This window comes from Halichoerus grypus, chromosome 4 (genome assembly GCF_964656455.1).
Source record: "Halichoerus grypus chromosome 4, mHalGry1.hap1.1, whole genome shotgun sequence".
Lineage (NCBI taxonomy): Eukaryota > Metazoa > Chordata > Mammalia > Carnivora > Phocidae > Halichoerus > Halichoerus grypus.
Genome location: NC_135715.1, coordinates 12468673 through 12484120, shown reverse-complemented (window position 1 = coordinate 12484120; position 15448 = coordinate 12468673). Strand labels below are relative to the sequence as shown.

General features: G+C 48.1%; 1 protein-coding gene across 1 annotated transcript in view; it reads right to left on the bottom strand.

Annotated features, from left to right (window-relative positions):
• The window catches only part of STK24 (serine/threonine kinase 24), a 110631-nt gene extending 96408 nt beyond the window's left edge, over window positions 1–14223 (bottom strand). The window contains exon 1 of the mRNA XM_036119684.2: window positions 13603–14223. Coding sequence (XP_035975577.1) covers window positions 13603–13644 — 42 coding nt within the window. The 5' untranslated portion in view covers window positions 13645–14223. The remainder of the gene's footprint in view (window positions 1–13602) is intronic.
• Window positions 14224–15448: the final 1225 nt, after the last annotated feature.

The following is a 15448-nucleotide window of genomic DNA, read 5'->3' as shown; positions in this document are numbered from 1 at the left end:
TATAAAAATATGGAGAATTTTACCATTTTAAAAGGGCTTAAAATCTTTTATCATTTTTTACATCTTTTTCTCCAAATTTTTATTTAAATTCAAGTGTGTTAACACAGGAGTGTCACAGCACAAGCTTTTTAAAGGCTACTTACTGATAGATCACAATGAAGGAAAAAGAAATTAACATACTTTGTATGCCCACACATATGTGAACATAAACATTTATATTTCTATTTATTCATATTTTGGGGGTGGGCTGAGAAACCATTTGCTCCACATACAGTAATCCATCCACAAGGGAGGGATCAAGTAGATCCTTGGTAAAACTGCTTTTCAACTCAAAACTGTTTTTAAACTATGGGATCACTTGAAAACATGACCCCCGCTTCAAGCCTAAGCGGAAATGAAATTCCACCCCGCAATATCTCCGGCCACACCCAGGCTGCTGGTGCTCCATGAGCCCAGGCTTATCTGGGAGTGTGACTGGAGACCACCACCCCCATCAGGCATGTCCGCATCGGGGACAAATACAAGCAGCCGGTGTAAGAACAAGGCCAGGAAATGCACTCAGTTTCACTTCACGGCAGCGCCTCATTGTTTCTTGAAGGAGACAATACGGAGGGAAGCCCTCTGAATGTCACAAATTCTGTTTTTAGAAAGACTCCAGACTCTTCATTGACAAATGAAAGAGAGGAACCCGAAGCTCACTACTACCCTTCCTGACACAGTCCGTCTCCTAAATCTGCTTAATATACCATTTACCCTTATACTGGAAAAAGCCATGTAACAAACCTCAGAAAAATGACAATGCACTTTCAAAAAAAATCAAGACCTCTCCCTTCCCCCAAAAACCACCCTCAAATAAGCCAGTCTGGTAAGACTGAAGTTTAGCTAATCGTAGTAAACTCTAATAAAAGACTGCTAATACAGAAATACACATCATTTTTTGAATTAAACATCAAATCAACTATTGAGACATAAAAGCATAAAACCTTTGACATCCCAAACATTAGAAAGTCTACTGGCCTGGAATATTTTTTCCAAACATATATATGTATATCTTAAGTATTAAGCAAAACAACTGCCAAGAAAAGAAAATGGATTTTGCCCAAAGAGAACCCATTCATTTCCTAACTGTCCCCCCTCCTCAGCATGGGGAGCTGGCTGGACAATGCACACCTTCCCTGAAGGTCTTCCCTTCAATCCAATTAAGAAAAAAGAAGGCAACATGACATAAACACTAAGAGCTCACCAGGGGTTACTGGGGAGGCAGGGGATATCCTGCCAGAGGAGCAGGTTCACAGAGGAAGGACAAGCAGTGAGCTGACCAGGGAGAAGGACTGAAAAGCAGTACGAGGTATTTGGTCAGGAAGCAACCAAAGGCTCTTAAGCAGGGAATGACTTGATAAAAACTACAGTTAAGAGAAGTTATCCTCACAACTCTGTGGAAGATGATCAAGTTCAGGACTTTTGTTCTGGTTCGGTGTTTTCCAAAAGAACCGTGGAATGCTAGTTCTGAGAGATGCAGTCCTTACAAAATAAGGTTTTGACGTCAAAAAGATCCAGAACACACATCCTCCTCTACCTCCCAACAGGTTTTTACTACCTGCTAAAATGGTAAAGTCTCCAACAAGTCTCACAGAAGCCTATTCAATTCCCAAAGTCAGACCCATGGTTCCAAAGTCAGTCTTCTAAAATGCAAGTCATAAGTCTCAAGAACTGATTGTCTTTTTTTTTAAGATTTTCTTTTTGAGCAACCTCTACTCCCAATGTGGGGCTCAAACTCACGACCCCGAGATCAAGAGTTGCACGCTCTATCAACAATAGCCAAATTATGGAAAGAGCCCAAATGTCCACCAACTGATGAATACTGGATAAAGAAGATGTGGTATATATACACGATGGAATATAACTCGGGGATTAAAAAGAATGAAATCTTGCCATTTGCAACAACATGGCTGGAACTAGAGTGTATTGTGTTAAATGAAATAAGTCAGTCAGAAAAAGACAAATACCATATGATTTCACTCATGTGTGGAATTTAAGAAAAAGACACATGAACACAGGGGAAGGGAAGGAAAACTAAAATAAGATAAAAACAGAGGGAGGCAAACCGTAACAGACTCTTAAGTATAGGGAACAAACTGAGGGTTGCTGCAGGGGAGGTGGGAAGGGAGATGAGCTAAGTGGGTGATGGGCATTAAGGAGGGCACTTGACGTAATGAGCCCTGGGTATTATATGCAACTGATGACTCACTAGATTCTACTCCTGAAACCAATCCTACACTATATGTTAACTTGAATTTAAATAAAAAATAAATAATAAAAATAAAAATTTGAACTGGTGAAACCCCAAAAAAGAGTTGCACGCTCTACTGACTGAGCCAGCCAGGTGCCCCAAGCATTGATATTTTTTTAAGACTTTTTTATTTATTTATTTAATTGACAAAGAGAGAGACAGACAGACAGACAGGGAGAGGGAACACAAGCAGGGGGAGTGGGAGCGGGAGAAGCAGGCTTCCCACCAAGCAGGGAGCCCGATGGCAGGGCTCAATCCCAGGACCCTGGGATCATGACCTGAGCCGAAGGCAGTCGCCCAACCAACTGAGCCACCCAGGCGCCCCCCCAAGCACTGATTTTCAATTGAGCTTTCAAATGGGCATCACTATAGAGTGTCCCACAGTGGAGAGCAACAGGAATTTAAGGATTTTTAGTTCTCCAGTTTAATGGTTTTCAAATTGTGGTCCCTGAGGCAGACACAGGTGGGGAAAACTTGTTAGTTTCCATCCTAGACCAACAGCCTAGCAGTCCACAGTTCATCAAGCTCTCCAGGTGATGAAGAGAAATGCTAAAACTTAAAAACCACTGGTTTGATTATGGTACTTTTTTCAGCTAATCCCAGCAACAACTGAAAGGCAATAAACAAGGGGCCAGCCAAAGGCCCCACTCCCAGCCTAGGGGAGGGCTGAAGGGCTCAGTAGAGGGACTGGGGATCAGGAATGGGGAAAACATCTAAGTCACCACCCCCCACAGCCACAATCCTACATTCTAGGAAGCCACTTAAAAATAATACCAGAGCAGGACAAAAATCTTTAAAAGAAAAAAAAAAAAAAGGTGGGAACCCAACATACCATCTCGTACCAGGCCTGGACTGGGCTGGTTTCAGAGGCTGTAAGCACAACGTGACCCTTAGGGACACAGGAGCCCTGTGGGCCGGGACGGGGCAGGGGCAGGATCTGAAAGGCTCAGCGAGAGGCATTCTGGTGTAAGGGAGAGCACCACCAATGCTGGCATCAGAGGTCAGGGCTCTAACCCCAGCAAGGCTGTTTCTAGCTGAGGGGCCTTGGTTACACTTCCTAAGCCTCTGCTGTAAAATCGGTGTAAGAGCACTTCCACCCCGGGAAGAGGCCTCGAGGACTGCCCAAGGGCAGAAGCCGCCCACCAGAGCCCTGCCCTTGAGAAGGTAATAAGTTTGTCCTACTCCTTCAAGGCTTCCTTCCACTAAGAGCAACAAATACTTATTTTCTCAACTGAGCAATACAGGAAAGCCAAAGGCTCCTTTACTTCTCCCACTTACCTATTCAGGTAACACAAAAAAGAAGGAAAAAGAAAACCTGCCTACCATGAGGAACCACTGAGGAAGTAACTCTTTGTACTTAACATAATCTTTCTCTTTTCAAAAAAAAAACAAAAAACAATCTTTCTCTTTTCAAATTACCTCTCAAGAAACGTTTGGTACAATGAAGTGCATCAAACATAAGGAAGCTCACGGAATGTTCAAACAATACCTTTCTTCAGCTGGCTCTCAGTTCATCGGGAGTTCAGGTAGCAATTTAACAACTGTAAGCACACTGCACAGAACTCTAAAGTTGTCCTACGAAATGGTGCCTAAAATAACTGCTAACCAATGCCTAGTCCCCCCAGTTCTGGATTATCTTTCATTTTCACTCAATGATTTATCACTGTAAATTTCTACCCAAAAAAAGTACTTTGTTCCTAAGTAGGAAATCATTTTAAGGTCATATCCCACACGAGCAGCCTGACCTGTTTAGATACACACCTGAGCCGCTGGTTCATAAACACCGAGTATTTATGGAGCAGCGCTGGGCCACGCACAAGGCCGTGCACGGCATGGGGCGTGCGGAGGCCCCCAAGCCACGGGGCTCAGTCCACAGCGCGCAGCCCCCAGCACACAGCCAACCGGCTCCACCACGTGTCCGCGTGGACACCCTGGCAAGCTATCCGACACCTGCTGTGCGTCTGCGCCCAGGTCCTGTGCTGACCACAGAACCAGCAGCCGGGACTGACGCCGCCCCCGCCCTCCCAAGAAGCACACACTCCATTCCAGGCCAGGGGCTGGGCCCCCAAAACATACACCAACTGAAGAAAACACTTCTCCAAAGAGATACTACAAGGCTCCAAGAAAGGGTTCTGTGCCCACACGATCTTGAGACTAGAAAATGAGACACAGAACGGAGAAAAGCAGGTTCTCAGCTCAAGTTAGGGAAGTGGAGGTCACTGTTAAGAGATATGGAAAAAACAGGCATATATTTGTATTGTCGTTGACTAACGGAGAGAAAACAGAAGGCACGATCTCCTGAAGACGACAAGGGCCTCAGGAGTCCTTCACCACGCTAGGGCACCTGGAGAAGTTCTGACCTTGGAATTCAAATTGTAACCATTCTATTCACTCATCTGTTAACACCTGAAGAGAGGGACTTCCAGGTAGGAAGCATACTGAGCACAAGCACCTACTCTGGACAATCCTGAAATCCCAATAAACCATAAATAAATGGAGTTCTCTTAAAAGGTTAAACCTCTGCCTACCAGGAGGGGAGAGAAGACCAAAAGCAATGAACTTCCAGAAGTGGGCAGAAATATGGGGGGGGGGGGGGCGGGACATGCTAAACTGGAGGTGGAGAGAGCAGAGAACCAACCCCATTTGCAGCCTGAATCCGCACAACTCAGAACTGGCAGCATCTAAAATAAGGACGGAAAGTCTATTAACGAAGTAGTCAGACACCCCGATGGCCTTCCCCCACGCAGAGCCAGGCAGCTGCCCCGCCTTCCCAACCAGGGGAACTGCTGAAAGCACAGTGCCTGGAAAGGAAACCAAGGGTTTCTGGAGCGGGCAGCGGCCGACTCAGCGGAGGACGGAGGCAGCGTGTTAAACAACGGGGGAGCTCAGCTCCACAAGACGCCGCACCCACTCAGTCCTTCCCCTCCATCCGGCGCTCTGTGGGCATCAGGCTTCAGGCCGCAGGAGGGAGGAGGGATCAGCCCGGAGGAGCGCCAGCTGTAGACAATAAGGGGTCCAGACCAGAGCTGGTCAGAGGCTTCTCCAGGAAGGGGAAATGTATAAAAAGCTGAAAGAAATGGACATCAGCTATTCCTCACCTCTCCCATCTGGTAGAAGCACCTGGTATCATTGAGGTTTAAAAAGCTCCAATCAAGGGCAGATTTCCAACCAGCTTCGTTGCCCCCACTCTTAAGAGCAGACATTCAAGGGTGGCCTCTAGCATTAGAAAGAAAGATCATGACCAACAGGAGGAGAGAAAGGGACTTGGAGGAAGAGAATCTATTCTGAAGGAAAGAAACATGACTGCAATTAACATATCCAGGGAGGTAAGAGCAAATATTTCAACAAAGAAGAACATTCAGAGAACCAAAAAGAGCTCTTAGAATTTAAAAAATAAGAGCAGAAACACTCATTAGAAGAGCTAGAAGAAAAAACTGAAACCATCTTCCAGAAAGCCAAATAAAAGAGACAAAGAGATAGGAAACAGGTTTAAAAGGGTAAAACTATTTGAGGACCAGTCCTCAAGAGAAGGTCCAATATCCAACTAATACTTTAAGAAAGGAAGAACACAGAAAAGACCTGAGCTGCCTGATTAAAAGGGCTTACTGAGTACCTGTCACAAAAAACAGACCCGCATCATGACATGTCATTGTGAAAACTGAGGTCCCGGAGAAAAAATTCCGATCCTATTCGGTTCAGGAAGAACAAAACAGCTCACACACACAGAATCCAGTATTGGTGTGGCACGGCAGCCTTCGCCGGCAACGACTGAAAGCTAAAACAGTGGAGAAATGCCTTCAAAATCCTGGAGGAAAATAATTTCCGCCCTGTGACTATATCCCATGCCAAAATATTAATCAAGAGGAAAAGAAATGTTCAGATATCCATGACCTCAAAAAACCTATCTCCCATGTACCTTAGCCACAGGAAGGCACTGCAAGATATGCTTCATCAACACAAGAGTGTGAACCCAGACAATGATGGGAGACAGAGAAAAGAGGTGGTCCAGAGCAGCACGAGTCCCACATTTGAGGGCAAAAGAAAACAGGCTGTGAGCAGAGCACCAAGTGCGGATGAGCGCCAGTCCACACGGGAGCGGCTCAGAGGGCTCACAGGAAGACTTCTCCAAAAAGGTCACATGGATCATGGATCTCCTGTCTGCTCTACCTGAGCTTTGGAAAAGGTTTCAACAACTTGTGTGAGTTTTGGTTGAATAAGCTATAAAGACCGCTACAGACCCAATGTCTGTGTCCTCCCAAAATTCCAATGTTGAGACCCAGTTCCCTATGGGATTGGTATTAGGAGGTGGGGCCTTTGGGGGTGATTAGATCAAGAAAGTGCAGCCCTCAGGATTGGGACAAGTACCCTTAGAGAGCCTAGAGGGCTCCCTCACCTCTCTGCCATGTAGCAGACCATCCATGACCCAGGAAGAGTTACCCTCAGCAGACACAGAATCTTCCAGAGCCTTGATCTTGCCAGGCTCCAGGACTGTGACAAATAAATGTTTATCGTTTAAGCTACCTAGTCTATGTATGGTATGTTGTTCTAGCAGCCCAAACTAAGGCAATTACATTAAAAAAAAAAAACAACTTTCAGAGAAGATTTGAAAAGTTACCCGGGTTTGCTAACGGCTGGGCTCGGCATATAGGCACGGGCGTAGTGTGTTACAGCCGCACTAAGGTACACACACACACACACACACACACACACACACACACGTAACCAAAGTCACAATGTAACTATGCTGGGGAGAGGGAACAGAGGGACATGTGCCTGAAGGAGGCAAGAACCAAAGCTTCCTCTTCAGAGTCCAAAGTCCACAGATAATGCCTGAAACCAGAAACAAAGTAGCAGCAAGTTTTAAATGTTCTTCATAAACAAAGTGGAAATAACAACAATCAGCTAACAGAGATCAAAGGGGCTGCCTTTGGGGAGCAGGACATGGGAGGCAAGGGGCAAGTCACTGCTATCCTTCCAAACAAACCTTATAAGGCCATGGGACTCTTTAAATCATGTGTTCAACCTTTTAAATAAAAACTAAACAAAAATCCTAAATAATTAAAAATAAAACAAAGAATCTGGACCTATACGGTCATTTCAAATCTCAGGGCCTAAAAATCTGTTTAAAAATAGGAAGAAGCTTAAAATAATAGGAAGATAAACACCCGCTACATATTTCATAAGCATTAATATAAAACTCAAAATGTTCCCACAATTTATTCAGATACCAGTGGGCGCTGCACAGATAAGGTTCCTTGTACTGACCATGAACCCTCAAGAAAACAACAACCCTCAAGAAAACATAATGGAAGGTCTCTAAAGTCAAGAGTGCTGTTCCCAGGGGTAATCCACAATCTGAGGTGTTTGTATACTTTGTAGCAAGCAAAGGTACATCCTGCTTTATATTTCTTAATCTGAACCTTGGAAACCAGGCAGCCATTTAGGATTAGGAAACTCCATACTCACTCCAGGAGTCAGGTGTTATATTAGCTATGTTTTTCTTTTTCCCAAAGCACTTGGCACTAGTTTTAAACATATTGTACCGCAGAAACATGAATTATGGGAAATGACTGGTCCAAGGATAGCAGTTGACCCTAAAGAGACACAGAGATAACAGAGTGCAACCTCTATTTCCTGCACGCACTCCTGTTACAAGGTTCTATGAATGATAACAATGCTGAGCTAAAGCATTAAAAAAAAGCCACAAAAGGGTAGGTTGGGTGTGGTCCGTTTCCTGCAGGTACCAAATTCCTAAGCAGGCAACTGTGAATCACTGGGAGATGGCTCCCAAATGGAGCGCCAAGTGGCATGTTTCTCAAGAGATCCTCTGACTCCTTGACCCCAGCCTCAGCCTGTCTGTAAAAAATACTCTAGAAAGAAGCAGCAACTGCCAACAGGCTCATTTCTTCAGTTACTCCTCACACTACATCTTGTACCAAGGTCCTAGAAATACCATTCAACTGAAAAGCAATGTCCACTTGCAGGAAGCAAGCTCAGCTCCGCACATTGGAACAGGGCAAAGAGGAGCGCAGAAGTTATATCACATACAGGAACGAGAAAGCAAAGATGGCTGCCACTTGCCCATAACTACTCTGAGGGGACACTGTGCTATTTTAGCAGCCTAGAAAAATCTAACCTGACCAATTTCTACTTGAAGGTCATTTGGTTCTCTGTGAAATACTACCAGGAACATTCCCATAGCTGGAATTACAACCAAAATGTCCTAGACAACTCCAAGTTATATTTTTAATAATTTTTAAGAATCTTCTTATAGCACTGCCCCCCCAAAATACATTTTTAAGCAAAACAAATTATTAACATTGTTAAATGTTGGGGACAGAAGAAAAGAGGGAATATGAAGTATTGAAATGGATATTAAATAAAATACTTAGGCAACTAACAGTAACAGAAAACCGTGCCTTTATTTTCCTTATTACTCTTAGCATAGAACAACAAAAAGGGTCAAAAGCAGGGGAGATTGGAGATCGTAAAAAAAGACTATTAAATGTTCGCTGAGAGTTCAAATTACCAACGTTTGAAGTCAATCTTGCTAGAAAGTCCACCTTGAGGGGCGCCTGGTAGGCTCAGTCGATGGAGCATGAAACTCTCGATCTCGGGGTTGTGAGTTGGAGCCCCACGTTGGGTGGAGATTACTTGAAAATAAAAAATCTTTAAAAAGAAAAAAGTCCACCTTGGCTATCCGGCTGGTACCTGAACCTCCAACCACTCAGTCTTGTCTGCCCCTCCTCTCACCAGCCTGGGGTTCCTCTCACTGCCAGCATGCCCCAGAATCCAACTCCTTCCACCTACAGCAGGGAAGCAGGACCCCTAAAATTCAAGACACTCAGCGCTTCCCTACCCCAGCCAGAGCTGGCCCCCTTCCCCAGCCCCCGCTGCCTCTCCAGCCCTGGGGTCCAGGCTAGCCCCACATGAACCTGCTTTCCAACCCCTTTGAGATCAGCTCTCACTGGGCTGCTGACTTCCTGAGCACACGGCCCAGGGAGGTTCTCACCCACCCCTCACAGGTCCTGGCACCACACTCCACAGAGAAACGTGCTGCGTGCATGTGGGCTCCCCATCTCGTCCAACGTTCTAAGACCCTAGACCCCATTCCACACTAAAGCATTTCCCTCAAGGTGCCTTCAGAACCTCAATCTCACAAATACCCTGAACGTCCACACACCATAACATGACGCCAACCTTTCCGCAGGGTGCAGACAGCAACACGCTGAACATGGAGAGGTCTCTTCCATGGAAACAGGAAAAAAAAAACTATGGCAATGTGACACTAACAAGAAAAAAAAATGCAAGAGCACTGAAGCCACAATTAAATACAGCTGTCCTTCTGTTTTCCTTCATTTCCCAGATTCTCAAGTGCACACAGGTTTCCCCAGGGTAAGCAAGAGCACTTGAGGAAAGCTCCCAACATGTCCAAACTGGCTGTTCAATGTCCTTCTCGCTATCCCAACTTAAAGGGGCATTCTCAGCAAAGGTTACTCTCTCCAACCAACTAGATCAATGCAGAGGGAGAGAGGGGGGCAGGATGACTTACCAAGTAGAAACTAAGTTTCCCAGCTATTCCTGTAAACTGCCTGTACTTTCAAATAGGAAAATATCCTAAATTAACAACATCCTCAAAACATGCTAAGTAACTCAGCTGTCCTACACATGTGGCATACCTAATTCAGTATTTTTCAAACTTGGGTCAAACCAGTCAGCTGTAAAATCAATTTAGTGTTGCAACCACCTCCTTTTTTTTTTTTTTTTTTTAAATAAAATACATCACACAACATCAGGACATCACAAGTGGTAAGGATCAGGGGCTGTCTCCTGAAACTTTTGTTTCAGATCTTAATGCAAAATATACTTCTTACAGGGGTCACAAACCAAAAAACCTTGGAAGCTTAGGCGTGACTGATAAAAATCTGCAAGAGAAATTTATAAACCAAAATCTAATTCTTTTTAAATTACAACTTTCGCAAACTAAAAGCTGGCTAGTGTTCCTACCACCAACTGAAGCTTGCTTTTCTTCAAATCTGAATTAAACTGATTGAAACAACAAATGTTCAAGGACATGGAGTACATACTTCCACAAATCAACCTAATTTCTTTATGTCTATTTGTAGTTACTACATTCAGTTCATGATTTTTTATTTTCTCCCCATGCTAATAAGAAACTGGGATGTGGGAGGTAAAAAAGGAAAGGCCCCTGGCAACCTTCATTAAACATTTATTACAAATATTAACTCATTCGGATGTCTTCCACCCCTCACCTAGGATCTGGCACATAAATTTTCAATAATGGTTCCTGATCAAATAAAATATCAATCTCATATTCCTAATTTCTCATATTTCTTCAGCAAACCCAAACTGGAAAGGAAAAAAAAAACCTTTAATGTTTGTAAAAGTTAATAATAAAACAACAGTGCAGCATGGTAAGTAGAAGCATAGTCTGGGAGACAGGAAAGTTCTGGTTTCAAATCACACGCTTGCCAGCTAATATACTCCCTGTCCTTGGTCAGTTCAATTAGTCTCTGTTGGCTGTCACATCCAGAAGACAGCATAAATAATACCTCTGCCTCCAGAGGTACCAGTAAAAATCTAGAGGCATAAAAATGATTTGCGACACAACGGAAAAGGGTGTTTATACTAAGATGTCCTTTCAGGCTTACTTTTAAAATATCCTTGATACTTAGGGGGCGCCTGGGTGGCTCAGTTGGTTAAGCGACTGCCTTCGGCTCAGGTCATGATCCTGGAGTCCCGGGATCGAGTCCCACATCAGGCTCCCTGCTCAGCAGGGAGTCTGCTTCTCCTTCTGACCCTCCTCCCTCTCATGCTCTCTGTCTCTCATTGTCTCTCTCGCAAATAAATAAAAATCTTAAAAAAAATAAAATAAATAAAATAAAATAAAATAAAATAAAATATCCTTGATACTTAAATTCAGGCTGCCTGAATTCACTCTGCTGTCTTTCTTGAAATCTTTAACCCAACTCCTTATAAGCCCTGTTCAGAAGATGAGAGAGGGGAACAAAAAAAGGGAGGGGGAGACAGAGGTATCAGGACAGGGCACAGAAGGGTTAGCATGTCTCTCTTGTTTTATCCTAGATTACAGTCAAAAGCAGGTGTGCCTTTCATTTAATTTAAATCCACAACAACTTTGAGGAAAGCCTCCTGGGCCAGTAACAACTGTTAATTCAAAGAAGAAAAATAAATGTGCTTGTTGTTTTTCTTCTTGGGAGAAGGGAGAGGAAAGGAATGTTCTTCCCCAAATGGCATATTAAGCACGATTACACAGTTTGTAGATGGACTTAAAGACAGGAATGGTCAAAGCCACCTTTTACAGCCCCCCAAACCTGTGACAGCTGAAAATCTGGTGGTCTCAACCAAACAAAAACAGTTCCCTTGAAATGGAAATTTACTCCTCTTCCTAAGATTTTGACCCACCCTCTTGATGACCAAAAAAAAAAATTTAAAAAGTGAGGACAAAAAATGTTGAGAACGGACACCACCACCAGGTGACCATCTGATACTGACTTCAGGGCACCAGCCAACAGGGCTTTAAGTACCTCTTCAAACTGATTCACTTTCCACAAAGGCCTTATACCTCCACCGTAAACTGTAAGTGAGGCATCTGTCCTAGATTACAACCTGATTAACACGGTGTAAGTCAGTCTAAAGGAAATACTGATGAAAGAAAAAATGTTCAACTCAAGAGATCCTTCTTGCTCTACCGCTCAGGAATCATCTTTCACCCAGTTCACTGTGCCTTCCTGCCTCTCCATTCAAACCAACGCGAAGGAGGAACTTGAAGAAATACCAAGAAACCACATCTGATTTTTACCTAGCAGTCAGCAGAAGCTTAGGTTTTAAATGTGTGTTGAGTTTAAAAGCTCTTTAGATGAGATTCAAGGGCAGTTTTCTTCAAGTACACTCAACATACTAACTTTGACTGTTACTCCTTTAAAAAAAAAAAAAAAACCTTCAGGATAAAATTTTGGTAGCTTTGTGTTCCTATTTTTCTAGATTTCAAACCTGAATAATGAAGCCCAGCTTTCTTTTTATGGTTAAAAAAAAAAAGGTGGGGTGGGGTGAGATGATCTGCCACAGAAGACGGGGCAGATTCAAGTCTCAGCCCCTAAGATGCCAGGTCCAAACACTGCACTTCTCAGCCCTAAAGAGCAAGGCAAGAAGAAAAAAGTGAGCTCGCTGATGTCTGTAAAACAACAAATAATCCACTTGGATACCGGGGTTGTTTTTTTAAAGCTCTTTATGTTCACTCGCTCAACTAAACTGGGACAGCAAAACTTTATAGAGACATACTCTTAACTGCACCGTGAGATTTTAATCCTAATTATTTTGCCACCATTTGTGCGCTTAACAAATACGACAAATTAACCAGAGCCAAGTGGTTTTGTTTTCCAAAGGGCTAAAAAGAGTCCCCAAAGGCGAAAAAACTTTAATGCTAGCACGCACATTTGAAATTCAACTCCCCCACCCCAAAAAGTCACTGGTAAGCCAAGATGCCACAAAGTTATCAACGGGAGGTTTACTGGGAAGGAACTCGTCTGGATCCAATCAAGTGTCCAAGTGAAAGCCCAGTGTCCCTAGATCGGGCGGGTCAACCTCGGCTCGGGACACTGGAGTACATGCTGTCCGACTGATTCCCTCCTTCCAGAAGGCTGACACGCTCGCACTTTCCCCTCAATTGGCACCAGAAGGAAAGGCGCAGAGCAAATGCGCTGGAAGTGGGGCTGGCGGTTACACCTTCCCTCACCCCGCCCTGCCTCCTCCGCCCGGCCGGGCCCAGGACGAGTCGGGGCGCGCCCGGGGCTGCCCTCCGGCCTCTCAACTTTATCGCCTGCTCGCGGGGGAACCGGGCCTCGACCGCCCCCCGCCCGCACGCCGGGCCCCGAGACCCGGTCGGGGCCTCCAAGGGCATTTCCCCCCATCACTTCTCCCGGGGACCGGGCCGGCGCCGGGCCTGCAGCTCGGCAGGCGTCGTGCGGAGAGGGCGGCGGGGAGGGCGAGGCGGCCGGCTCCCCCACATCCCTGCCAGACCACCGCGGCTCCCGGCCGGCGAGGGCGCCTCCAGGCCGCGGCCCCCGCAGCCGTACGCCCACCCCCACCCCCCGAGCCCCGGGCCGCGGCGCCGGGCAGGGGCGCCCTGGGGGCTGGAGCGCCGCGCTGGAGGCCCGCGCGACCCCGGAAGGGGCAGCGTGGAGGGGGGGGGCCCGTGTTTACACCGCCAAGTTCCCCGCTTCCGCCCCGGCCCGCGCATCCCTCCCTCCCCTCGCGGCCCGGCTCCTGCTTACCTGCATGCCGGGCAGGCCCGACTGCACCGGGGAGTGAGCCATGGCGGTCAGGACGGCCACTTCCTGGGACGGGACGGCCGGGCCGCGGCGATCCGCGCGGGCGACGAGGCCCGCGGGCCGCGCGCAGCCCTGGGGGCGGCGGGGGCGGCCGGCCAAGCCCGAGTCCGGCTTCGGCAGGGGCCGGCCGGAGTCTGAGGCCACCCCAGCCCCGGCGGGTCCCGGGCCGGGCGGCGGGCTCAGCGGCAGGCGGCGGGCCGCGTCTCCATGCACCGCGCCGGGGAGGGGCTGCGAGGGGCGCGGGGACTCGCCGCGAGCTGCCGCTACCGCTACCGCCGCTGCTCGGCTGGAGCTCGGCGGCCTGGGCCCGCGCGCGCTGGCCGCCTGGAGCCGGAGTGGGCGCGCACAGCCCGCCGAGCCCGCGAGCGCCGAGCCCAGCGCGCCCCGCCCCGGCCCGGCCCCCGCTCCCGCCCCCGCGGCCCGGCCGGGGACCCCGCCCCGCGCTTCCGGGAGGGGGAGGAGGCTCGCGGCCGCCCGGCGCCCTAGGCCGCAGCCGCCAGCGCCGCCGCCTGCCGGGCGGGCGGGGGTCCTGGCGGGGGTCCGAGCGCCTCCCGCCGGCTGCCCCCCGCTCCCTGCCGGCCGAGCGGAGCCGGGAGGAGGCCGGCGCACGAGTGCGGGGAGGGGGCCTCAGCCCCGGCACCGGGCGTAGGGAGGAGGGGACTGAGTGGGCGCTGGGGCTTGGCCGCTTGCCTCATCCGCCTCCCCCCCATCTCGCCACCCACCCACCCCCCGCACTCCCGGCCCGGGTCCGGCGATCAGGGGGCCCGGGCGATGAGGGAGCGGTGAGCGCCAACTGTGAACTCTGCCATCTTCTTCCTGGTCCAAACAAGCCCACCCCGCTCCATCTGTCCCCAGGGAAATGGGCTCCAGGCGACCTCCCCGAGGGCAGAGTCTGGGGCGGGGAGACCTCGGGAGGGAGAGTGCCCAGAGGGTCTCGGTCTGTGGCCAGTTCAAAACTACCAGGGCGGAGCTTCTTCGGTGTCCGGGTGAAGTTTCCAACCAACCAACCCTAGGAGGAAACCGGGAGGGGAGAGGTCGAGAGCTGTTCATTCCCAGTGTTTTTGCTGCTTGAAAACAGCCCCACTTGGAAGGCTAGGCGCTGAAACTCAGCTAGGCAGTGAGGGGGCTGAACCCCACCATCTCCGGGCTCCAGACCCAGGCGGGAGCGTCCACCCAGAAGAAGGGGGAAAATGGGGGGGGGGGTGGAGGGTGGGCAAGGAGGAAGGGAAGACAATCGAAGGAAACCGTGTCTAGACTTATCCCCGGCCCTCTCTCGGCCTCTCGGCTGTCCGCAAAAGCTCCAAGTGACCAGTACTGCCTTTACTTTTTAGTCACCTCTTCTCCGACTACAGAGGAAAGAAGCTCCAGAAAGTATTTCACTTGACGGTGACAGTATCAGCCAGTGACTGATGGGCTGCACCTCGGGTTGTTGGGACCAGGCAGTCATCCGTGCTGCCTGAGGTTGGACATACCGAACGAACGCGAGTGGCCCAGAGATCATAAACAATTGGAGGAAACTCTCAAAGTCCTCCAGCGACGTAAGGGGTGTTTATACTCCGAGGGGTCACTGTATCCTGAGAATTTCTGTTCCCTCTGGTGCTCTGGATCAGACGAGGAGTGGGGTGCTAAAATTAATCCCCACTTTCCCTTTGGAAACGTGCATGTTTTTCCTCAAAGTCCCGGATACCTTCAGATACCTTTATGGTATCACTGAGTCGGGAAGCCCTGCCTCCCCCAAGTACTGTGAAGAGAATGTGGCAAACACAAAGTTAAGAAAAGCATGAACCCT